Source organism: Cherax quadricarinatus, chromosome 89 (assembly GCF_038502225.1).
Source record: "Cherax quadricarinatus isolate ZL_2023a chromosome 89, ASM3850222v1, whole genome shotgun sequence".
Lineage (NCBI taxonomy): Eukaryota > Metazoa > Arthropoda > Malacostraca > Decapoda > Parastacidae > Cherax > Cherax quadricarinatus.
This window is the reverse complement of record NC_091380.1, coordinates 777,784-804,979: the sequence shown is the minus strand read 5'-3', so window position 1 is coordinate 804,979 and position 27,196 is coordinate 777,784. Positions and strand designations below refer to the sequence as shown.

The window sequence follows — 27,196 nt, the reverse complement described above, 5'->3', positions numbered from 1 at the left end:
ATTTTTCCCTGTTATTCCTAACTTACTTCCAGCATTCATCCAAAACTGGTATTCATCCATGCTTGCAAGAATAACTTAAACTATCAGGGGAAATGAAACGGGTATTAAAGAAAACGGAGGGTTCAATTTCTGCTCCGCTCAAACTGTAAATAAACCAGAGGGCTCGATCCCTGCTTCAATTAAACAATATGTATTAACGAAAACGAAGGGTTCTATGCTGGCTCTGAGCAAGCAGTAAGTAGAATGGGGTCCCTTGACCATCCAATCTTCTCACCAACAAATCAAGAGTGTCCTATGACAGTTCCCTTGATACAATAAAGAGCTCAATGAAATAAGTTGTCACTGGAAAATCTCGGGTCCCTAGAGTCTAATCCTCCAAAGTGTTTCAAGCTCCAAAAAGGTGGCAGAATTAAATATTATATCCTGCCTGACTTGACTTACAATAAATTGAGACTATAACAATCACTGAATCTTTCAAATACCTGTACTGTAGTCCTACCATAGAGAATGATTACTCATGGCTGGTGGTAACCGTCTGTGGTATGCGGCGTTGAAGTTCCAGTGGTAGATTCGAGATTGAGTTGAATCTTGATTCAGTAGCGTTAATCCTGGCAGGGTCGCCACTTGTGAAGGCTTACGCAGCCCTGTAACAACTTCAGACAGTATTACTCAGGCTGGCTCCTCCTCAGGAAAATTAATGAATAGAAAAAGAAATAATAATTCACAAAGATAAACACTATTTATTAAATCAAACATAAAACAACAAAACATGAAAGGTATATCCTATTTGAAAGAAAAATGAAAAATGAAATGAATAAAATAACATTTGAACTCAACACTAATATCTACAATGGTGTCTGGTGTTGGTGACACTGTTGTTGAAACCGTAGCCATTGCTGATGATAAGAGGGGGGGGTCGCAGGTGTTGGTGACCATCCACTGGCTAGTTCTTCACAGTATCCCAGTGAGTATTCTATCCCGAAGACAGGAAAGCAGGTTCTTTACCGCTGCAATGCTGTGGAGTTACGTCCTGCAATTTTATACAGGTGCACAGGTAGTTCAATACAAAATGGAGAAGTCTCTGGACGTTAGTCCTTATCCTGTTCTACTCGTTGATTGCCAGGTGACCCTCTCTGACATCCAAGCTGGAAAGATAGACAGGTTACCCACTGCTTAAATAATCACTCTTCATGGTAGTGTACAATATTCAAAAGACGTGGTGATTATTACAACAGTCAACCTAGAGCAAGACTGAAAGGACTAAGTTTATTATTGGTCAAAAGTGAAGCTTTCAACCAATAAATCCACTAGAATACAAGGCAGGCATGTACTTACAGTAGAGTTGGGAGCTGTGAGTCTAGTGATTTACTGTTTAACCAGAGCCCCACACGTCACCTTTCGGGGGGGGGGAGAAGAGGGAGGGGAAGGGATAGCGGGAGCTAGACTGACCCTACCTTAACAAGTAGCCGGCAGACAAACTATCAATTTCGGGAGCGTGACTGACCCTACCTTAACAAGTAGCCGGCAGACAAACTATCAATTTCAGGGAGGGGGAGGAAAGGCGGGAAAAACGGGAGATTGACTTACCCTACCTTAACTAGAAGCCGGCAGTGAAACTACTGATACTATATATATTCCCTCTATACCTATCTATTGAACTTTTCCCTCACAGTAGTAATGTAGTGTATTTAATAGCACTATAAAATGTAAACTGCACTTTATGCAATGTTGTTATAAAGGTTGAATCTTCATGGTGGCTACATTAATATTGATATTTATAACTTGTAGGTGTATATTCATCTACTTATAAAGGTGTATAAGTGTTTAGGAATGTAATGTTCATATTTGTTAATTATAATTTCATGTTTTGTGATTTTGGTGTTCGTGTACCACCAATCTTTGTAAATACTTATTATTAAGTTATTGACGAGTTCAGGGTTGATCCTAAATTTACGGTTAATTAATGTTATGATTATTCAGAATGGTGAATGTGAATATATTTTTAATGTGAGAGTGGGGGGGGGGGGAGTGTCAGCCGTGTGTCAGCACAGGCAATAGTAATACTTGGTATAACATTAGCACCAAGATGGCGGACCGACTGTACCGGCACATAAATACTGTCTGCATTGAGCTGGTTAGAGGATCTTTAAGCAACGCCACGATGAAAGTTCTCCTGCCAAGCATTATCAGGGACTGTTATGGCATCCCCAATGAAGAGCTGTATGGTGTGGCACTGAATGGTATGTCAATGTTCTTCGTGAAGTTCATGAGGGCTGACTTCTACTCTACCATCGTCGACGAATTTCAAGAAAGGCGGATGAGTATCAATTCGGCAGTGGAAGTATGCTTGCATGATGTGTCTAAGTATTTTACTTGGGTGAAGGTAAGGAATGTACCTTTTGAGGCAACAGCATACAGCCTACAAGATGTGTTCAGTGGTTATGGGACTGTACACTCGACGAGCATGGGAATGTGGAGGGACGGCCCTTATGAGGGGATGCCGGAAGGATCCTTCACACTGAAAATGACCCTGAGGAGGCCGATACCATCATATGTTACATTGCATAACCATAGAACACAGGTTTTTGTACACTATGCGGGGCAGAGGAAGACGTGCCGTTTATGTGACTCTTATGAGCACATGGTGGCACAATGCCCCAGGAGACAGGGCCCTAGGCATCAGGAGACAGCTTCTGTGGATACGCCATTAGAAACCACGGACGTTATGACGGGTGAAGTGGAAAGCCGGGGTACAGGCCTATGGAGTGAGGAGGTCGACAGGGCAGAGGTGGTTTTGGAGACGTGTGTTACACTACCAGTGGAAACGGGGGGGGGAGGGAATATCGCTGTCAGACAGACCGTTAGGTACTGCAGAGTCAGCTCAGGACGGGATTTTGGAGGCTGTGCTGAAGGATTTTTTGGAAGAGTCGGAGCATGGTGTGGAAAGTGATGTGAGGTCAGGTGATGACAAGGTGATGGATGAACAGAAGCAGGGTAAGGAAGACTTGAGTGAGGTTCGAAAGGAGAGCAATGTGGTGGTGGAGGTCCATCAAGAAGATGTGGTTGCAGAAGAAATGTGTGTAGAGGGTAGCTCCCGCAAGAGATCAGCGGGGGCATCAGACATGGACGAAGTCCTCACACCAGCGCAGAGGCCTGGGAAGAAGATGTGGGCAGCTGTGGTAGCAAAGGCAAGTCCGGGAGGAGGGGGGGGCAATGGGAAGCTAGGTGGGAAGGGACAGGGAGGGGTTGGAGGGCAGGAACGAGGGATTGATAGAGAAGAACCGAGACCTATGAAAGGAGGACCAAGTAAGCCTCAGCGGCACAGGGGTAAGCCGCCATTCTTGTAAAATTCAGGTGTGTAACTTTCAATGTAAACGGTCTTAAAACCGAGGTCAAGAGGGTATGGTTAGAGTGGGTTTTGAGGAGATTTAGTATTGATGTCTGTTTTTTGCAGGAACATAACCATAGGTTAGGATGTGAGTTGTTGTTGAAAGGTTACAGGTTGTTTACATGTGATGCTTTGAGGTTGAAAGGAGGTGTGGCTGTGGCGGTAAAGGAGACCAGTCCTTTGCGTATCCTGGGTTGGGAGGAGGGGGGGGGTGGGAGGGTTGTCAGGGTGGATGGGTTTTGGGGGGCCAGGATGGTTAGTTTTGTAGGTGTGTACATGCCAGCAACTAGTAACGCTAGAGTGAAGGTGGATTTTGTACGCGAGGTTCTGGTATATCACTTGAGAGGTTTACCTGCTTTTACGGTGATTGGTGGGGATTGGAATTGTGTCATTAGGAATGGTGATGTGGTTCCGAGGGGGGCGGGTTGTGTTTTGGGGGTTCTGCGGGATGTTTTGCGAGATGTTGGAGTGGTAGATGTGGTGGGAAGTAGGGGATATGGAGTGGAGCACACTTTTATTCGTAGGGGATATGAGGCACGGTTAGATAGGATTTATGTTAGGCAGGGCATAGGTGTGGAGAGGGTGAGGACTATCGATGTGGGTTTTTCTGATCATCGTGCTGTTATAGCAGATTTGAGGGTAGATGGCATAGTGAGAGTTTATGCAGGATAATGGAAATTAAATGTGAGGCTACTTAGGGACGAGGGTGACCCTACAGGGTTTGAAGATTGGTGGAAATCCTTTTGGGAGACTAGGAATATGGAAATGGATTTGCTGGATTGGTGGGAAATGAGGGCTAAAGTTGAAATCGCAAAATTTTTTAAAGTACGGGGTAAGGAGATGGCGAGGTGGAGCTATGGCCTACAAAATTATCTTGAGGGTCAGTTAAATGACTGTTATGCAGAGGAACGGGTGGGGCGGAGTGAGGACATGGAACATTTGCAAAATAGGTTGGCGGAAATTCACAATGAAAAATTTGAGGCAATTCGAGTTAGGGCAGGGTTGGAGGATGTTTTAAGGGGGGATAGGCCATCGGGTTTTGTATTAAGGAGGTTTAAGGAACGGCAGGCGAAGACCACCTTGGCGTATATTGAGGCAGGTACAGGGGGGGGGGTGGCTTTGAGGAGGGTCAAGGCCTATCCACCACAGAAAATATTAGTTTGTATGCAGATTTTTGGTTTAGGGAGAAGTGGAGGAGGGTTGGCGGGGGAGTGGGTGAGGGACGGTTTGGGGATGAAGGGTTTAATAGGGTATTAAGTGAGCAGGACAGTGACAGAATCGAGGGTAGTATTAATGTAGAGGAGGTGGAGGAGGCAGTTTTTGGGATGTGCCAGGGTAAAACCCCAAGCATAGACGGAATACCAAACGATTTTTATAGGTATCATTGGGGGAGTGTATGGCATTGTCTGGTGGGGGTTTTGAGTTGTATGTTAAGTAGTGGGAGGATGGGGAAATCACAAAGAACGGGTGTCACGGTTTTAGTGTCCAAAAAGAAGGAATGCCGAGTTTTGAATGATTACCGTGCGATTACGTTAATGTGCTCGGATTACAAGATTTTTGCTAAGGTTTTGGGCAACAGAATGAGGAAAGTGTTGGGTTTAGTGTTACATAGGGGACAGTTGGGAATTCCGGGAAGAAGGATGAGGGATGGACATGGTTTGATTAGGGATTTTCTAGAGAGATGTACGGGAGGGGGAATACTAGGTTTAGATTGGGTGAATGCTTATGATTGCGTGGACAGAGATTTCTTAGGGGTTTGCTTAGAGAGGTTGGGGTTTAGGGAGGGGGTAGTGAGGTGGGTGAACACCCTGTATGATGAGGCAGAGGTGAGGGTACAGGTCAATGGGAGGTTGGGTGAAAGTGTACCAATGGAGAGAGGTTTGAGGCAGGGCTGTCCGATGTCACAGCTGCTCTTTGCGTGTGTGCAGAATCCTTTTTATGAGTCTGTTGAGAGGGTGATGAACAATCAGGAGATGGAAGGGGGGTGCAAAGGGGGCATCGTTGGGTATGTGGATGATACTACTGTTTTGCTAAGGGGTAAGGAGGAGTTAAGGAGGGTGGGTAGAGTGATTCAGATGTTTGGTATGAATACCGGAATGAGAGTTAATACGGTGAAATCAAGGTTACTAGAGGTCGGTAATTGGATACGGGGGGGCTTGGGGATGAGGTTAGGATGGACAGTGGTTGACAGAATCAAGGTATGTGGGATATGGTATTTGGCGGAAGAGCAGGCATGCAGAAGGGTAAATTCGGAGTCTGTCACGGGTAAGGTTTTAAGTAGACTAGGAGGTTTAAGTGCGAGGGACTTAGCTTTACATCAGAGGGTAGTGGTGGTAAATTCACTTGTCTATAGCAAGGTATGGGGGGTGGCAGAGGTTTTTCCCTTAGAGGTACGAGATATTGTGGAAATGCAGAGGAGGGTGCTGAAGTTTGTGTGGGGATTTGGGAGGGCATGGTTAAGTAAGGAGGTAGTTATGACGGATGTTCGGAGAGGGGGTTTAGGTTTGTTGCCTTTAGGACTGAGAGTAATGGCTGTATATATCAAGTGGAGGTATATGAGGGAAGGGGGTGTGAGGGGCGCTAAAGTAGGAAGAGTTATGGAGGAGGCACGTAAATGGTGGAGTGGGAAGGAATTGAGGGTTTGTGAAGATATGTTGAGATTTTTATTGACAGTGCAACAGGTGGATAAAATCAAAGTGAAATGGTTGGTGAGGGTAGTGAAAGGTCAAGGAATTATGCAAGGGGTAGCCGTGTATCCAACGTATGATTGGGGGGTTATTTGGAAAGATTTTAGTAAGCTTCGGATACCAGCTAGAGTAAGAGAATTAGTATATAGGTTTATCATGGGGATTCTGGCTTCCAAGGAGGTGTTACGTAGTATGGGGTTTGTGGAAGAGGCTTTTTGTCAGTTTTGTGGTGATGTTGAAACGGCGTTTCATGTGGTTTTCTTTTGTACCTCCTTGGAGGGGGTGAGATCATGGATGGGTGGGGTTATCAGACTGTTGGGGGGGGGTCGTTTGCTGCTTTTAAGGGCTTTACTACTAGATGTAAGGGGAGTGCCTAGGGATGTTGGAAGGGCTATAATGTATATCATAGTGGATTATCTGGACATTTCATGGGGAATGAGGGGATTAAGGGATGATATGAGGATAAAAGCGTTGGCGGCTAGATTCTATAGGACGAAGTGTAGGAATATGCTGGTTTATGGGGCGTCCTGGGAAAAAAGTTTCCCGGAAGGTTATAGGAACCTCACTGTGGGTTCCCTTAGGCGGGGTCCCTGAGGATGGACAAAGGAGTGGTCTCCTTATGGGGGGATGTAAAGGGGGGGGGGTTGTTTTTGGTTTTCTCTGGAACTGATGTAGTGTGTAAGAGGAAGGTAGTGAGAATTAGGTATGGATGGTACGCCATGTTTCACGAGAATGTTTGTCATAGTGAGATATAAGTGTGGTTTCCAGGGTTACATTTCTAAGCCTGATGGTTATGTTCACTGGGTTTAAAATTTCCTTGAAAGCCAGGATACCGAGCCCTTAGGATCTCGTTTTTAAGTAATTAGACTGGCACGTTGGTATCAACACAAAATTTTCTGAGATACGTGTCAGTTCTTTTGGGACTGGCAAATTACAGCAGCCTTATCCTTATTACTTCTCTAGTCTTATGTTTAACTTTTATTGTCAGATGAAGGTTCTATGTGAAAAAATTTAAGTGTATGTATAGGTTTTGGGTCTATACCATGTTTTTATGGGGTTAAACCAACAAAGTCTTGTGGACAAGATTTTCGGTTTATATACATATGTGGGAGGTATAATTATGTATAGGGTTTGGTTATAAACCCTTTAATGTGCCGAGGTTTGTTATAAATACTTGTTTTGGATTCTTTTATTATTGTATTTTACATGCATGTTGTTCTGTTTTCTGTATCAGCATTATTGTATTAGAGGGTTAACATATTAATAATAGTAATGTATGGTTATTGTGTAAGGAATCATATGTTCCTTCCGGGTTCCTATTGGTTAGGATCTAATGTACCATAACTTAACCAATAATCTGTACCCTGTCATAGCGGCGGGTATGTTAGGGTTTTGTTTTGTTTTGTAGTGGTTATGGTAGTTTGGTTAATCTTGTGATGTTGTACATTTGTATGATGTTTTTGTTATAATAGGACATGTCAGGTATTCATTTTATATTGTTAAACTATGTAAAGTTTCTTTTTGGTGTGTTTTCTTTGGGTACAATGGCTTGGCGGCAACTATTAATGACTGATAAACTTTAGTGAGGTTTGTCTTAGCGTGTATTGTTTTGCTATAACAAGATGTTATAATACTTGTTCCCGCAAGGAATAACCTGGTACTAGTAGAACAAAAGAATGTTTTGTATTCCTGTACTTTATTATGCATCCTTTGTACTTTTGTAAGGTTTCTAATAAAAATATAAAAAAAAAAAAAAATACTGCCGTTATCTATGGTGTGTTTATTTTCTGTACTGGGGTTGTGATATTTGGAGTTTATTGTTAATATCCAGTAGTATGATTCTTTTCATTATACTTTTACACCTTCTATTTGTCCTATGTTTTAAATAAAAAAAAATACAAAATCTTTCCCTATGAACATTGATTTTCAGGAAGACTAAAGCTAAATTTTTGAGAATTAAATTAAGCAGTTAAGAAATGCACCAAAGTAGTGCTATATAAATTACTTACTAATATATACCAGACATAAATTATGTTTATAAATCCAAATAACAGGAGAGTGTTACCAGAAGTGGAACCTGGGTATCTACGACCACTGTTGCCAGCACAAGCTCCTGACACCCCTGATGAGTGGAGTGATGTTATGGCTGATATTGAGAGAGTCATCATGCCTGGGGTATGTGACAACACTTGTCTTTCAAACACTACAAAACACTGGTTAGGTTTGTCAGGAAACAGGATAAGTGCTTCTTGAGACGGGTCTTATGATGACCCACAGCTGGAGCTTTTGGTCATCTGACCGAAGCCTTCCACTGGCTTACCCCCTCCAAAATTATATATTGTAGTTCTGATACACACAACACTGTTTCTCTAAAATGATTCAATATTTCCCACTCCAGTGACGTACTGCCTCTCCGCTTACTGCTAAGTTCATCCTTCTAAGGCAAACTAGATATCAGTTTCTAACAGATTTAAGAAAATGTTCCCTTATACGTTATTTAGGTTAGCTTAGATTAACGTCTCTAAGCCAAATCTAACCAGTTTGTAGACGTTTCACCATCCAGTGACTTTATTAATACGAGGACATAATCTGAAGTATAAAAATATGTATCAAAAAAAAAGAGCTAACATTGTTACCCAATGTTGATTACGAGGGATGTCTGCATTGCTGTCTCTAGTCAGGGGAAGTTCCTTGACGCTGGTGAGAGGCTCTTGATCTAGAGAATTGGATTGGTGCTTCAGTTCCCTGAATTATGCCTGAATACCTTCCATTACCCCCCCCCAGGCGCTGTATAATCCTACGGGGTTTAGCGCTTCCTTAAGATTATAATAATAATGCCTTACTGTCTCCCCTCAGGTGATCCACCTGGTGCTGTATTTACCCTCACGTGACTTACTATCTTCCCTCAGGTGACTCACTGGCACTCCCCTCACTTCCACGCCTACTTCGCTGCTGGAAACAGCTACCCAGCTATCTTAGCTGACATGCTTAGTGACGCTATCGGCTGTATCGGCTTCACATGGGTGAGTACTCACTACATGGAAGAAATCAGTTTACCTGGAGAAAGTTCCGGGGGTCAACGCCCCCGCGGCCCAGTCTGTGACCAGGCCTCATGGTGGATCAGGGCCTGATCAACCAGGCTGTTACTGCTGGCCGCACATAATCCAACATACGAACCACAGTCCGGCTTTGTGATTGTAAATATGCAAAATAAATACCACAGTGAAAAAATAAAATCATGTCTTCACATGAAGATTTGTGGTATTTTTTACAATTATTCATATATGTACACTTAACCTGTCAGTGTCCTTGATTGCTCACCTTGTTGTGGCTGCAGAGTTGAGTCCTGGCTCTTGGCCCTATTTGTACCTTAGAGATCTTGCCTAGTTGTGGGGGTCGAGTTTCGGCTCTTGGCCCCATGTCATATATTCAGGAACGGTCTTAACTTTCTGGCATCATAGACCATATTATACCCAGGGCCAGATTAAGAAGTCTCCGGGCCCTAGGCTATTCAGATTGGCGGGGCCCCTTTGAGTTACGGGTAAGCGAAGCGACCCCTTCCAGCTTGGGGGGGCGGGGGTCGGTGTGAGCCTGTTTAAGGTCTAATTAAATACATTCTGGCTATTTAGATTAAATTTAATAGGGAAAGTACATCAAGACAACCAAAACCATTTACCAACAGCCATTATAACTATCTTGTTAAATCATGCATTTTAAAGAGAATAAACTCAAGACAGCATAGTATTACTAGATTAGGCTATTAAAGTAGTGACATCATGTACCTATTATATTCAGCATAACCACTACAGCACTATTATTCCCTTTATAAATCACTGACCATTATTGTTATCATTGCATCATGCATAACTCAAGAAAGTTAAGAATTGTTTATATTCACAGGCACTTCTTAAATAAACTTTTTTCTGGATTTCATGTTGGCAAAATCATCAATTATATTCTGAAAATCAATATTTCTTGTTAGATCAGACTCAATGGTCAACAAGGCTAGGTTACACAATTTGTCTTGGCTCATTGTTGAACGGAGCTGGTTTTTCACTCTTTTCAAAACAGAAAATGAACGTTCTCCTTCACAGTTAGTAGCTGGAAGTGTTAGGTAAAGGTGATACACTATGTCAACATTAGGGAAGGTTTCTGATACACTATGTCAACATTATGGAAGGTTTCTGAGACACTATGTCAACATTATGGAAGGTTTCTGATACACTATGTCAACATTAGGGAAGGTTTCTGATACACTATGTCAACATTAGGGAAGGTTTCTGATACACTATGTCAACATTAGGGAAGGTTTCTGATACACTATGTCAACATTAGGGAAGGTTTCTGATACACTATGTCAACATTAGGGAAGGTTTCTGATACACTATGTCAACATTAGGGAAGGTTTCTGATACACTATGTCAACATTAGGGAAGGTTTCTGATACACTATGTCAACATTAGGGAAGGTTTCTGATACACTATGTCAACATTAGGGAAGGTTTCTGATACACTATGTCAACATTAGGGAAGGTTTCTGATACACTATGTCAACATTAGGGAAGGTTTCTGATACACTATGTCAACATTAGGGAAGGTTTCTGAGATACCTGCATTTCTTAAATGTTACAAAGCAGCCGAGGGCGCACATTTTTCAGGTGGAGCTTTTAATGTGTCCTGAACATCTGCTGAAAGGTGTTGTTGCAACTTTAATGCAGCTTCTCTCAATTCTGCATCTGGCATAGTAATAATTTTGAACAGAAATCCAAACTTGTCATTGAGATTCTGGTAGATTTCTTTTCTTTTCACCAATTCTGTAATCAGTGAATCCAGAATGACGAAGTATGTAGCTGTCTTACATTTCTGCCTTGGTAGCAACACAATTTCATTGTCTGGCTCTTCAAAATTGGGTTTCCTCTTCCTTGACCGCTGATGATCAGCCCGGTAACTGTAGTCTTTCACCAACAGTTTAGCTTTCTCTTCAAACATTTCAAAAGCTTCTTCATTGCGAAGTGAGCTTACAAATTCCACTAAGCCTGCATAGAGGTTAGCACAAGTAGCCATTTCAGTTTCAATTTTCTGAAGTGTCTTGTTCGTGGCATTTAACCGTTCCAGTATACAGTCCCAAAGCACACAGAGTAAGGCCAATTCAAAATCTTCTAATTTTGATGCTAAGCTGGCTGCTTCGCTTCTTGTAGTTGCTGTCTGGTCTTCATCCTCTGCTATTTGGATCAAAGCAGAAAGTATTTCAGCAAAGCTGTCTTTCAAAGCATGTGTTGCATCATGCTGCGCTGACCACCTTGTTGTTGATAATGATTTGATGACATCTCCATGAATGGTTGACTTGAGTATACTCCACCGATGCGTTGAAGCAGAGAAAAAATTAAAGAGTGCTTGTAAAAGTCCAAAAAAATGAAACTTCAGCGACACAACACTCCGCAGCACATGACCCAACAAGATTAAGAGAATGTGCTGAGCAGGGCACATATTCAGCAAGTGGGTTGATTTGCTTGATACGGGCTTGCAATCCATTATATTTACCCGACATGTTACTTGCATTGTCGTAGCTCTGGCCACGGCAATCCATAATAGAGAGATCATGTTCAAGCAGAGTATCCAGTACTACATTCATCATTGTTTCTCCATCATGGCCTGAAAGAGGAATGAATTTTATAAAGCGCTCTACATGCTTACCACTGGAGTCGACAAAGCGAACAATGAATGTCAATTGATCTGTATGTGAAATATCTGGTGTTGAATCTACACTTATTGCAAAGTATTTTGCAGTTTTCACAGCTGCTATGATGTTATTGAGGACCTTCTTAGTCATCAGTTCAATAAATTCATTGCATATAGTAGATGACATGTAAGATACAGTGCCTCTTCCTGCATTCCCAAGGCATGACACATGATTTGCTAAGAATGGATCGAATTGTGCTAACAGTTCTATGATCCCTAGGAAATTACCATTGTTTTCCGAACCAAAAACCTCATTTTCTCCACGGAAAGCAAGTCCTCTTAGAGCTAAGAATTTTACAACAGCAACAACTCTTTCTAGAACTTTTCTCCAATAAGTGTGCTCTTTTTCAGTTTGATTTTCCAAATGAGAATCCAATAAGCCTTTTTTCTGTGCACGAAATACACTGGCTAAAATGCAGCTCCTGTGAGTGGTGCTGTTTTCATGTTCCTCGAAACGCTTGGAATTTTTCCAGTCATTGAACCCCTGTGCGAAGGTATTTTCTTTGGTAGAAAATATCTTGTATGCTGAACAGTACACTTTTCCTGAGCTTTCAGAGTATACCATCCATGATTTTTCACAGTTTCTGAATTTGCAAGCTTCCTATAAAACATAGATGACTTTAAACAACGACGACTTCCATCATCATAAATCCTTGCTGATTTCCTAAAGTCAATGTTCAGAGTTTGGCTGAAGTTTTCTGCAATGAAAGCATTACGTAGAGAATCTGGGATTACATTTGGCCATGAGGCAGGATCTTTTAAGACAAATCCTGTGGATGAAATGTCCGTTGAGACATTGAGAGGAGACACAAAAGAAGTAGATGCTGGCTGAGAAATAATGGAGGGAGGGCTTCCTGTATGATCTGACGTATCTGCAGATTCAACTGTACTGGTAACATCAGAAACTATTTTCGTGAGCATGTCTGTGATCTTTCTGCAGCTTCCTACATCTTTCTTTTCTGTGACCCACTCACATAAGAACGTGCAACATCACGTTCACGAGATGCCATAATGAGGATGTATCACTGTCTGTAATCATGCAAATACAAATTTTTCATTATCAATTATTATTAATTTTTTAATTATTATTAATTTTTTTTTTCTGTCAATTGTGGGGATATGGCCCTTGTAGCCCCCTTTCCTCTGGCTGCGCATCTAAAAATTCAAAACGTTACCAGAAAGGAGTCATATACAGAACTTTTACCATAGATTATGTTAGTAATTTGGGCTACGAATATTTTACTAATTCATCCTCCTTGATCTCCAATTTACTTAAACAGAAATCATACTGAGTCCAAGAACAATGCACAATGGTATTTATATTACCATTTTCATAACTAAACTAATCATTATGTTTTGCATGATATAGGCCTACCACCATAGATAAGGACGTGAGAATTAAAGAATGCAGGGACAATTTTCAGTTTCACCCAACCAACGATTTTCTGATGTGGCTTATGTGTTTCTGGGGAAATATGTAGTAAATTAATTGATGTTCTACATCACTTCCGTCGCAACTTGAAAACTAAGCATTTGCGACGGAAGTGATGTAGAACATCAATCAATTGAGATCTGTTATTGAAATGATAGACTTAAAGATAGGACAAAGTGCTTTTAAAACCTACAAACGGAAGTCAGTTTGCGTTTTTAGGTTTTTCTTTATAGTATTTTTACCAAAAATGCGTCTTTACTGGTCCATGCGTCTTTACTGGTCCATGCGTCTTTACTGGTCCATGTGTCTTTACTGGTCCATGCGTCTTTACTGGTCCATGCGTCTTTACTGGTCCATGTGTCTTTACTGGTCCATGTGTCTTTACTGGTCCATGTGTCTTTACTGGTCCATGTGTCTTTACTGGTCCATGTGTCTTTACTGGTCCATGCGTCTTTACTGGTCCATGTGTCTTTACTGGTCCATGTGTCTTTACTGGTCCATGTGTCTTTACTGGTCCATGCGTCTTCACTGGTCCATGCGTCTTTACTGATCCATGCGTCTTTACTGGTCCATGCGTCTTTACTGGTCCATGCGTCTTTACTGGTCCATGCGTCTTTACTGGTCCATGCATCTTTACTGGTCCATGCGTCTTTACTGGTCCATGCATCTTTACTGGTCCATGCATCTTCACTGGTCCATGCGTCTTTACTGGTCCATGCGTCTTTACTGGTCCATGCGTCTTTACTGGTCCATGCGTCTTTACTGGTCCATGCGTCTTTACTGGTCCAGTAACCCTATCAGGTACCTCCCTTAACATTTAGAGGCGAAAACAAACATTTATGCATACACATCAATGTCTATCAACAACACTTCAGTTAATTTGTCACAGTACAAGTCTAGATAACGTGTAATTACTACAGAAAATTGGAGAGGAATCTCCTATAGTCACCATTAGCGGGAAAACACAGCTGTTTTTTTTATTTATTTTTATTTTATTTTATTTCATTATTTTTGTTTTTATTAATTTTTAAAAATCAATTTTACTCTCCAAACACTTGAACTTTTTAGGTAGGGACCCCTTTGCACTTGCACCATGTGCGCAGTCTTGGATGAGCCCCTGAACCCCTTGGACCGCGGGGACCCCAAATGTGCGGGGCCCTAGGCAAATGCCTCATTTGCCTATGCGGTAATCTGGCCCTGATTATACCTACTCTTAAACCTGTGTATGGAACTTGCATCTAGCTTCCTTATCCAGACAACTGAGGCGCCTGGCCAGGCAGTCAAACCTCTCACAGCATTGAGGTTTTGTTTGTAATATCGTGGGTTACTGAAGCTTCATCTTTCAGCCATATTGGACGTGAAGATGTATTGGCAACTACAACACAATGTTCATATATAAAAAAAAAACATACCATGGGTGGGGCTTGAACCCGCTGGCCCAGTGGCTAACGGGAAGGTCTGGAGTTTTGAGACTGTCCGCGGGTTCAAACCCCACCCGTGGTATGGTTTGTTTGCAATTGTGTCATATATACTTGAGTTCTCTTATCTTTCAGAATCTCTTCTACTGTTACCGCGTGTTGTTCTGATAAATTTAATGCTCGAGTAGATAATATGTCATATCATATGCAAGTCTCAAGGATTTTTTTCCTCTTCAAGGGGGGCTCCTTGGCGTGGTGAAGAGGCTCTTGGTCTGAGGAATTAGCCCTGTCAGTCTTCTTCCTCAGACCGAACCTAATTACCCCCCATTCTCCCCTCCCCTATCCCATCCTCCCCATCCTCCCCTTTTTCCATTCCTCCTCCTCCTCCTCACCCCTCCCTTTTGCCCTTCCTCTTTTTGGCCTTCGTGATTTCTCCCACAGGCGCGCTAGTTCCTAGGTAGGGGAAAGGACACCGGGGTCCATCCCATTCCGTTGAGGTTCTTGGTGGTGGCGTAGTTTGCCGTGGAATCTGGATTGCCTGGGGATGTCCCGATCCCTCTCCGGTATCCCGGAGTAGCTTTGGGTGTCTTTTGGGCGACGGGTGTATCTCTGGAAGCCACCTTTCGGATTCTGGGGGTGGTGGCTGAAGGAGGTATGCTTTGTGGTGGATATCCGGCCGCCCTCTCTTTTGTCCACCGAGGTAGCTCGGCAGATGTGAGGTTGCTATCCCGGATTGCTGGTTTACTGGCATGAAGGGTAGGGTATGGCACGGGTTCCATGCTGCATCTGCGCTACTAGCGGTGTTGAGTCCTCTTGGGCGCGGAGGGAGATTTCCGGCCCTTTCCTTCCTCCTGGGAACTATTCCTCCCCGCTCCCCCCTTTTTTTATTCTTTTTTTATTTTTATTTTCTTTTCTTCTTTCTTTTTTTTTCTTAAAAACAAAAAGCAAAGGAGTAACCTAACCATGGCAGCCCTAGTCCATGAAACCACTACCCCCGGGCCCCTTCTTGATACCGCACCCCATTCTGACCCTGCCTTGTGTTTAGACCACTCTTCGGACACTCCTGATGCCCCTGTACCTCTTGCTGGTGCTGTTTCCTCACCCGCTTCAGGTACCGGGGCTTCGACTGACTCCTTCGATTTGTCTGAACTCCGCTCTCCTTTGACTATGCTTCCGGCTTCTCCCTCTACGGTACGGCAATTTTCGAATCGCCCGCCCATTTCATGCCGGACCAACTCCGGTCCTACTCCTAAACGCCAACGTCAATCTCCTGATGATGCTCCTTCGTTACCTTCCCATTCTACTCGGAAAAGACCGACACGTCAAGCACTCCCTCTCCACGCTCAGTTTCGGACCACACAATGGACTAAATTCTTTACTTTAAGACCAACTTCTTCTTCTGCCTACCTTTCTGACCATAGTATTGGCAAAGCGCTCCTGCGTCATGTTGGCAGAGATATTTCATTTCACGCTCTCAAGAGCGGTACGCGCATCGTCACTGTCCAGAATGCTACCCAAGCTCATGATCTTTCTCTCCTTTCGAATATCGATACTACTCCTATCACTATTGAAAAACATCTTTCTCTCAATTCTTGTAGTGGTACTGTCATTCTGCCCCATACCATAGTCCAACAGAATTTCCAGTCATGTGGCAATGACATTTTTGAACAGCTGGAACTCCAGGATCTCCCAATCCACAAAGTAGACACTTATGTCCTTCCTGCCCGGGGGCGGAGACGTTACCCTTGCAATGTGGCTCGTTTAACTTTTGACAGCCGAGAACTCCCGTCCTCTGTATATGTCGCAGGACATCGGTTACAAGTTCGAAAGGTGATACCTACACCGCAACAATGTAGAAATTGCTGGCGTTTTGGTCACCCAGCGAAATATTGCAGATCTATGGCCGAATGCCCAGTCTGTGGTGCCGACGACCATTCTAATACATCTTGCAGTCAACCTCCATCTTGCCTTAATTGTAATGAAGCTCACCCTTCGTACTCCCGCCGTTGCCAGGTCTACTTAAATGAACGTGAAATCCGTTACCTCAAAGAGGCAGAAGGTCTCCCTTATGCTATGGCAGTTACTCATCTCCGTCTCCAAGGGAGACTACCCCGTGTTTCTTATTCTCGTGTTTCCAAACATCCCCCCACTTCTGGGGTCCCATCTTCTGCAGCCTCCTCTGTTGTTACCCCTCCCATAGCCACTACGGCATCTAATCCTTTTGCTGTCCTTGGCTCTGACGTCCCGACTACAACTCAGTCTGTTCTCACATCTTCGCGTCCTTCCTCACAAGCCCCAGTATCGACAAGACCTCGTACGACACCTAATACCAATCGCCCCTCTACTCAGAAGTCCAAAAAATCCACATTGCTCAAATCTTCTTTGCCCCTTCCTTCCCTTCTTCCACCTCCACACTTTACCTTTCCAGTCTCTGTACCTAGTTCTTCCCCTCTCTCTGGCTCTATTACAAGTGTGGAGATTCACCCTCCTCCTCGTACTATGCCTTCCACCCCCGTCCCCTCCCAAGTTTCTCCCTCTTCTGCCACCTCCCAGGTTTCTGCCTCTTCTGTGTCCCCCCACACTTCATCTCCAGTCCCTTACACTTTTCCCTCCCCCTCTACTTTGGTACAGTCCATTACTGTCCCAATCTTTACTCACCCTCCTCCTCCTATCTCCAATATGGTCTCCCATACATCTTTGAATTCAGAAACACTTGAAGCCATTTCAGAATATATTGCAGAGACTAAACCTTCAATGGACACTGATTCACTTCCTGTTCCTTCTCTTCCCTCTCCTCCATCTTCACAACCCCATTCTTCGCAACGCTCCGTTCCTTCACTACTTGAACATCTTCCAATGCCACCACACGTTGACTTTTCTAACCCCTCTAGTCCGTAGGTGCCTTTACCTACAGATTCCTGATATTTTCTTCATCGCCAATCATGGCCTATTTACAGTGGAATATCCGCGGCCTCAGGGGTAATCGGGGTGAGCTTCAGATGTTGCTTTCCAGGTTTTCCCCTGTTGGTGCTTGCTTACAAGAACCAAAATTACACTCAGCTGTTTTCCAACCTATCTCAGGCTATAATTTATTGTATTCTTCGGATCCTTTCTCAGATGGGACCTTTAATGAAAGTGCCCTTCTTCTACGCAATGATATTCCGTACTGTCAACTATTTGTCCATACCTCGTTGCATTACACTGCAGCCCGTATCCACTTGAATAAGTGGTTTACAATATGTTCTTTATATCTCTCTCCTTCTCGAGCATTTTCTATCCCAGACTTTGCCTTTCTTGTTTCATCCTTACCACCACCACTTCTGTTACTTGGTGATTTTAATGCCCACCATTTCCTCTGGGGGGGGTCTCATTGTGACTCACGTGGCATTCAGTTGGAGGCTTTTCTCGCCTCTCACCCCCTCCATGTTTTAAATACGGCTATTCCCACCCATTTTGATCCTCGTACTCATACTCTCTCTTGCATCGATCTATCAGTCTGCTCTTCCTCCACTGTACTAGACTTCACCTGGTCTGTTCTACCAGACTTACATGACAGCGATCATTTTCCGATCATTCTTACTTCTCCTTCCTATTCACCACCTTTCCGTAGCCCTCGCTGGCAATTTGATCGGGCAAATTGGGATCTTTACTCACACCTCACTGCTTTTAGTGAGGTTCCTTCTTCATCCTCCATTGATGAGCTCCTACACATCTTCTCGACGTCAGTTTATACCGCAGCTTCTCATTCTATACCCCAAACCTCAGGCAGGCATTCTCAGAAGTGCGTGCCTTGGTGGTCTCCCGCTTGTGCTCGTGCAGTACGTTTGAAACGTGCTGCATGGGGCAGGTACCGGTACAATAGAACCGCTGAGAGACTTCTTGATTTTAAGCAGAAGCGTGCGATCGCTCGCCGTGTCATCCATGAAGCTAAACGCACTAGTTGGCGAGACTATGTTTCCACCATCACCTCTGCTTCTTCTATGAGTGCAGTCTGGAAAAAAGTGAGAAAATTGAGTGGTAAATACTCTCCTGACCCAGCTCCTGTTCTACGGGTCGCTGGTGTTGATGTAGCAAACCCTCTCGACGTTGCCATTGAACTTGGCACACATCTGGTCCGTATTTCCCGGGGGCTCCATCTATGCCCCTCGTTTCTTTCCTCAAAGTCTGCCAGAGAGTTAGTGCCCTTGGACTTTTCTTCTCTCAGAGAAGAACAGTATAATGTGCCTTTTACACTTCAAGAACTGGAGGCCACGCTCTCAGCTTGCCGATCATCGGCAGCTGGGCCTGACGACATTCATATTCGTATGTTACAACATTTACATCGGTCAGCCCTTGTAGTCCTCTTACACCTCTTCAATCTTATTTGGGCACAAGGAGTTCTTCCCCAGCTGTGGAAATCTGCCATTGTTCTCCCTTTCCGCAAACCGGGTACTACAGGACATGATGCCTCCCACTATCGCCCCATCGCTCTTACTAGTGCAGTTTGCAAAGTGATGGAACGTCTCGTAAATCGACGTTTAATGTGGTATTTAGAGACACACAACAGTCTCTCCGCTAGTCAATATGGCTTTCGTAAGGGTCGTTCTACCATAGACCCCTTACTACGCTTGGATACCTATGTTCGTAATGCCTTTGCGAATAATCACTCAGTTATTGCCATATTTTTTGACCTTGAGAAGGCATATGACACAACTTGGAGGTATAATATTTTGGCCCAGGCCCATTCCTTAGGCCTCCGAGGCAATCTACCATCCTTCCTTAAGAACATTTTAACTGACAGACATTTCCGTGTTCGAGTCAATAATGTTCTTTCCCGGACTTCGTCCAAGCTGAAGGTGTCCCTCAGGGATGTGTTCTAAGCACAACACTTTTTCTCCTTGCTATAAATGATTTGGCCTCTGTTCTTCCACCCAATATTTGGTCATCACTGTATGTTGATGACTTCGCTATTGCTTGTGCAGGCGCTGACTGTCATCTTATTGCAGTTTCTCTTCAGCATGCGGTCGACCGTGTTTCCACTTGGGCCACCACGCATGGGTTTAAATTTTCAAGTACCAAAACTCACCAACTTACTTTCACTAGACGCTCTGTTATCTCCGATCATCCTTTGTATCTCTATGGCTCCCGTATCCCCGAACGTGATACAGTCAGGTTTCTAGGCCTTCTCTTTGACCGTCGGTTATCCTGGAAACCTCACATAACCTCTCTGAAGGCAACTTGTCACAGCCGGCTAAACCTTCTTAAAACCCTTGCTCATCTTTCCTGGGGAGCTGATCGTCGAACTCTGCTTCGCCTACATTCAGCCCTCGTTTTATCGAAACTCGATTATGGTGACCAGATTTATTCCGCGGCCTCTCCTGCTACTCTCTCTAGCCTTAACTCTATCCATCACCAAGGATTACGTTTGTGCCTTGGTGCTTTTCGCTCTTCCCCTGTTGAGAGCCTCTATGCAGAAGCGAATGTTCCATCCTTGTCTGATCGCCGTGATGCCCATTGCCTTCGCTACTATGTACGCTCTCACGATCTACACAATCCTTCCATTTATAGAATGGTCACCGATATTAGTAGACATTCTTTATTCGTTCGCCGCCCCTGTTTGCTCCGTCCCTTTTCTCTTCGCCTACATTCACTCTTGTCTTCCCTTCAGTTACCACCTTTATATGTTCATGTAGCATCTCACTTTTCCCTACCCCCCTGGGAAGTTCCAGCTGTTCGGGTCTGTTCTTTCTCACTCCCTTGCTCGAAAGCTCAACTGCCTACGGTGGCTTCCCGCTCTCTTTTTCTTGATCACTTTCACTCCCATTCTCATGCCACCGCTGTGTACACAGATGGCTCTAAGTCTTCAGACGGCGTCGGATTCGCAGCAGTGTTTCCGGACAGCGTCGTGCGGGGACATTTACTATCTTCAGCTAGCATTTTTACTGCTGAACTGTATGCCATTCTTGCAGCACTTATTCGTATCGCATCTATGCCTGTGTCATCATTTGTAGTAGTCTCAGACTCCCTTAGTGCTCTACAGGCTATACGAAAATTTGATACATCTCATCCCCTAGTTCTCCGTATCCAACTTTGGCTACGCCGTATCTCTACCAAACATAAAGATATTGTTTTTTGTTGGGTCCCTGGTCATGTCGACGTACAGGGCAATGAACAGGCAGACACTGCTGCGCGGTCAGCAGTACATGACCTACCAATTTCCTATCGAGGTGTTCCATTTCTGGACTATTTTGCTGCAATAGCTACCCACCTTCGCACCCGTTGGCAACAACGTTGGTCAACTCTGCTCGGTAACAAACTTCATTCTATTAAACCGAGCATAGGTTACTGGCCGTCTTCTTGTCATCAGTGCCGAGGTTGGGAGACCACTCTCTCCCGCCTTCGCATTGGTCACATTCGTCTTACTCATGGGTATCTCATGGAGAGGCACCCTGTTCCTCTCTGTGAGCAGTGTCAAGTTCCAGTATCGATTAGCCACATTCTGTTAGACTGCCCTCTCTATCAACGAGCACGCAGAATTTACCTCCAACGTCGTCTTCGTTCTACTACTCTCTCTTTACCTTCCCTTCTTGCTGATGGACCCTCCTTTAATCCTGACTCTCTCATTGACTTCTTGACAACGACTGATTTACTCCACAAACTCTGATGATACTTTTCGCACTCCCCTCAGCCCTTTCTAGTTCAGTCTCTTGCTGCCATTTACCCTTTCACCATCCACTGCCCCGCTGTTATCCATAACGTATTACTCATCCATCTCCCTTTTGCCACCTGATGCCCTCGCTTCCTTCCTGCCCTGCAGCGCTGTATAGTCCTTGTGGCTTAGCGCTTCTTTTTGATTATAATAATAATAATCAAGGATTTTTTATGACGATAAGTAAATATTGTTGATCCAAGGATGTGGAGCTGCCCTCCCTTTCCTTGACTCGAACTCATTCCCAAACACTTAATGACCTTCCTCCCCTACAGTTTTAGTGGATTAGAGTTTACATTTTGCCACCGAAGTGGCTGGTTTATTGTGCACCTCATATCCATCCTGTTGACGGTAGCACAAGAACATATGGATACACAAGAGGCCCAGGAACTAGGCCCCAACAGGGTTAACAGGTGTACATATGGGCTTATATCTACATATCTACAGTTCACTTATCTGTTACAAGCAAATTTAGGAAATTTGCTTAGTATATCTGGTATCTTATTTTCATTAATATCATGACATGTCACATAGGTATTGTCTGTCTCTGTATTCCTCAATAAGTGGACAATTAAGCACATAGTGTTCATATGCCTGATCACATAATTTGCATTTAGTGTGATCATCTGTGTGTCTCCCAAATTGCCAGAAGTACTTGTAACCAAGACTAAGCCTGGTTACTACAACATCAGTCAGTACTTGTAACCAAGCCGAAGCTTGGCATTAAAATCTCCAAGAATGATGGTAGGTTCACTATTGATGCAATCTGGTAAAGCATCAGGTCGAAGCTGGTTCGCTGGGGCATAGAGATTAAAAATGTTTAGGGAAAAATCGCCTGCATATACTTTGACACCATGATACTGCATCTTAACTCGACTCTGCAAGGAAAGGAGTGAATGTGGCAAGTTCTTTCTGACATACATCACACAACAGTTGGTTGACCTTAAGTTATAAGCTGTATATCCAGGCAACTTTGGTGGAGGTGCTCCATCTTTCAGCCTACATTCCTGCAAACATATGACATCAATATTCTTGGCTGTACTAATATGATGTAAGTCAGGCAACCGCTTCCTGATGAAGCAATGCTCAATGAAAAGATTTGTAATGTATCCATTGTAGTGAGTTATTACAATCTCTTGCTCATAAGATGGTAAGACTATTATGCTTTGGTTACAGTGTGCAGACACTTAAGAGCAAATAGCATAGTTTGTACGTCTTTATCTTCAGAACCTTTTTCTTGAAGCATTTTTTTCGGCATCTTGGCAGCCAGATCCAAGGAAACCTTTGAAGCCAAGAGTCACGGGCTTCTTTCTTAGAAATTGCTTGAAACTGAACAGAGATTGCTGCACTTTTGACATCATCACCGTACTCAGGAGCATCATCCTTGAAAAAAATTAATTCTCTGGTTCTTGAGATCTGTTCAAGACACATTTCATTAAGAAAAAGAAAGAGGAGATGTAAACTAGAAAGAGAGGGACGTTCCCTACACAGACAAAGGCGAAGAGTCACAGAGCTGCTAACTGGGGTCAATATATCTGAGATATGAAGGGAGGCACTAGTCATTGAAATTGCAAATATCGAACTTAAGCTGAAGGAATCTTATAAGAGACAAGAATCACAGGAAGAACTAAAAGCCATAAAGGAAATTGAAAAAAATATATTTCTTCTCTTATGCCAAATCTAAGGGAAAAACAACATCCAGTATTGGGCCGCTGCTTAGGCGGATGGGACATACACAGATGACAGCCAAGAAATGAGTGAGATACTAAAGTCCCAATATGACTCAGTGTTCAGCAAGCCACTGCCCACTCTAAGGGTCGACAATCCAAATGAACTCTTTATGAACGAAACCCAAAATTTGGTCATCCCAAAACTCTCGGATATTATTATAACTCCACAAGATTTTGAAGAGGCAATTAATGACATGCCCATGCACTCTGCCCCAGACCGAGACTCGTGGAACTCCATGTTCATCAAGAACTGCAAGAAGTCCCTATCGTGTGCCCTCAGCATTTTATGGAGATGGGGCATGGACACAGGAGTCATCCCACACACACTAAAAAAACAGACATAGCCACACTCAACAAAGGTGGCAGTAAAGCAATTGCAAAGAACTACAGACCGACAGCAAGATCGCCAACCACCTAGATACCCGTCAGTTACACAACCCAGGACAACACAGGTTTAGAGCAGGTCGCTCCTGCCTGTCCAACTACTGGACCACAATGACAAGGTTCTGGATGCTGTAGAGGATAAACAAAATACAGATGTAGTATACACAGACTTTGCAAGAGCTTTCGACAAGTGTGACCATGGTGTAATAGCACACAGAATGTGGGAAAAAGGAATAACAGGAAAAGTTGGTAGATGGATCTACAACTTCCTGACAAATATAACACAAAGAGTAATAGTAAACAGAGTAAAGTCCCAGGCAGCCATGGTAAAAAGCTCTATTCCACAAGGCACAGTACTCACTCCCATTCTATTCATCCTCATTTCTGACATAGACAGAGATGTAAGCCATAGTTCCGTGTCTTCCTTTGCGGATGACACCCGGATCACCATGGCAGTGACCTCCAGTGAAGACACTGCGAGACTCCAAGTGGACATCAACCAAATCTTCGAATGGGCCACTCAAAACAATATGAAGTTCAACGAGGAGAAATTTCAACTACTCAGATATGGAAAACTTGAAGAAATTAAAAATGTGTCAGGGTATACCACAAATTCTAACTATACAGTAGAGCGGAAAAGTAATGTGAAGGATCTGGGAGTGATAATGTCAGAGAATCTCGCCTTCAAAGACCACAACAATGTATCTACCTCATCCGCTAGGAAAATGATAGGTTGGATAATGAGAACCTTCAAAACTAGAGATGCCAAGCCCATGATGATTCTCTTCAAATCGCTTGTGCTCTCTAGGCTGGAATACTGCTGTACACTAACGGCCCCTTTAAAGGCTGGCGACATTGCAGACCTGGAGAGTACAAAGAACTTTCACGGCATACATAAGTGCGATAAGGCACCTAAACTACTGGGAACGGTTGAAGGTCCTTGGTCTGTATTCCCTCGAACGCAGGCGAGAGAGATACATGATAATATACACTTGGAAGGTCCTGAAGGGACCAAACTTGCACACGAAAATCACTCCATATGAAAGCAAAAGACTCGGCAGGAGATGCAACATTCCCCTGATGAAAAGCAGGGGCTCCACGAGTACACTGAGAGACAACACAGTAAGTGTCCGGGGCCCAACACTGTTCAATTACCTTCCAGCATACATAAGGGGGATTACCAATAGACCCGTGGCTGTCTTCAAGAAGGCACTGAACAGGTACCTAAAGTCAGTACCTGACCGACCGGGCTGTGGTTGGTACGTCAGCTTGCGTGCGCACAGCAGTAACAGCCTGGTTGATCAGACCCTGATCCACCATGAGACCTGGTCTTAAACCGGGCCGCAGGGGCGTTGACCCCCGAAACTCTCTCCAGGTAAGCTCCAAGTAAACTTGAATAATAAAATGGTATAAAATACCGACAGGTTGTTAGGTAAGACACATATGCAACAGTTAGGTATCTTTATTTCGAAACGTTTCGCCTACACAGTAGGCTTCTTCAGTCGAGTACAGAAAAGTTGATAGAAGCAGAAGATACTTGAAGACGATGTAATCAGTCCATCACCCTTAAAGTTTTGAGGTGGTCAGTCCCTCAGTCTGGAGAAGAGCATTGTTCCATGGAATGAAACAATATGGAGATGAAGTGACAGGATGGAGCCTTTTATAGCGCCAGGAGGTGAGACGTAGATCACTAGGAGAGGTAAGAACTCAGATGTTGGGAGGACAGGTCCCTCTCAAATCCAGCCGTTCTCACTAGTAGAGGTTGTCGAAGTTGATTGTAGGTCTGTACCAAGATACCCTTGTGTTGCAGTGTCAGACAGATTGAATAATAAAATGGTATAAAATACCGACAGGTTGTTAGGTAAGACACATATGCAACAGTTAGGTATCTTTATTTCGAAACTTTAAGGGTGATGGACTGATTACATCGTCTTCAAGTATCTTCTGCTTCTATCAACTTTTCTGTACTCGACTGAAGAAGCCTACTGTGTAGGCGAAACGTTTCGAAATAAAGATACCTAACTGTTGCATATGTGTCTTACCTAACATCCAAGTAAACTTACAATTATACTTAACTCAGGTTACTACTACTTAATACGATACACACCTCACTAAAAATACATTCAGAGACTTGTATGGGTGTTAATAATATGATACATAAAATGGATGGTACAGACAAGATCTTACACCTTATCACAAATTAGTTTTAGTGGTTCCCCGTTAATACAAGCAAAATTATGTAAGATGACAAACTATAATTAACATTAAGTGAGCTAGTGTTAAGTGACTATTAGTATTAAGTAAACACTAGTATTACTACACAGTTTTGTGTAATCCATACGGGTTTATGTCTTAATATAATAATAGTATTGCATTCATGATTATTATTATTATTATAATCAAAAAAAGAAGCGCTAAGCCACAAGGGCTATACAGCGTGCATTCATGAAAATGAATGTGTGTGTCAGGATGAGTAGAAAAAAGTGTGGTCAAGGTATTGTCTCCTGTTCTCTCACTGGTCTCACCTGTTATTCCCATTTATCTGTTTTCCTTCCCTGTTTAACTCTGGTGTTCACCTGTTTTATCCTTGCAGATATCGTCGCCGGCATGTACTGAGCTGGAGGTAGTCATGTTGGACTGGCTGGGACAGCTGCTTGACCTTCCTAGTCAGTTCCTGGCTGCTTCAGGAGGCAAGGGTGGTGGTGTGATACAGGTGAGCACCTCAACACACAAAATTGTGTTGAGGCAACACACTGTTCACAGCTAAATAACATTTTGTGACACAGTGGTGTGTTGAGACAGGATTGTTCATAGAATTTTTTGTTGCAACACACGAGTGGATTTAAAGATAATACATTAATCGAAAACGAAAAATAAATCTACAAATTATTCATCGCTGTTCATTAAATTTCAGGCGCTCTATGACCCCTAAGGATTTAGTGCTTCCCCGTGAATATAATAATATATTTTTAGTTAGCAATATACAGGCTGTATAAAGGTTATTATTTGTGGTACAACTTATTTCTTGTGTATACAGGGAACGGCCAGTGAAGCGACATTGGTGGCCATGTTATCAGCTAAGATCAAGATGCTGAAACAAGTGAAGAAAGACAAGCCATATATGGCGGACAACGCTGCTGCTGCCCTGGTTGGCTATGGTTCTGGTGAGTGCGGGGAACACCCACAAATATACACAGGGATCCATACATAGCTTGAAGAAGAGGTACAGTGGCTCTTGTAGGTTGGAAAGAGTGGGTCTAGTAGCGACTAACGAAGGCATGGCCAAGAGCTGTAAATCGACCCCTACAACCACATATTGGTGAGTACACACACACACACACACACGTGCTCGTCATCCTCCATGATGTGGTGGGACCAGTGGGTAGCTTGTTTGTGTTGAGGAAGGAGGCAGGTCGTGACTGAAAATGAAAACGTGCCATTGTACGTTTGTACATAGTACAGTGCTCCCCCCACACACAAACACCTATGACAAATGGTAAAAGATTTAGATTTTGCCACCGAAGTGGCTAGTTTATTGTGCACCCCATATCCATCCTGTGGACGGTAGCGCGAGAGCATATGGATACACAAAAGGCCTAGGAACTAGGCCCCAAAGGGTTAACAGGAATACATATGGATTTATATCTACATATCTATAGTTCACTTATCTGTTACAAGCAAATTTAGGAAATTTGCTTAGTATATCTGGTATCTTATTTTCATTTATAAGA

General features: G+C 43.4%; 1 protein-coding gene across 1 annotated transcript in view; it reads left to right on the top strand.

Annotated features, from left to right (window-relative positions):
- The window catches only part of LOC128705891 (aromatic-L-amino-acid decarboxylase-like), a 62,717-nt gene that overhangs the window by 19,881 nt on the left and 15,640 nt on the right, over positions 1 to 27,196 (top strand). The window contains exons 3-6 of the mRNA XM_070104044.1: positions 8,130 to 8,250; positions 8,985 to 9,098; positions 26,059 to 26,178; positions 26,503 to 26,629. Coding sequence (XP_069960145.1) covers positions 8,130 to 8,250; positions 8,985 to 9,098; positions 26,059 to 26,178; positions 26,503 to 26,629 — 482 coding nt within the window. The remainder of the gene's footprint in view (positions 1 to 8,129; positions 8,251 to 8,984; positions 9,099 to 26,058; positions 26,179 to 26,502; positions 26,630 to 27,196) is intronic.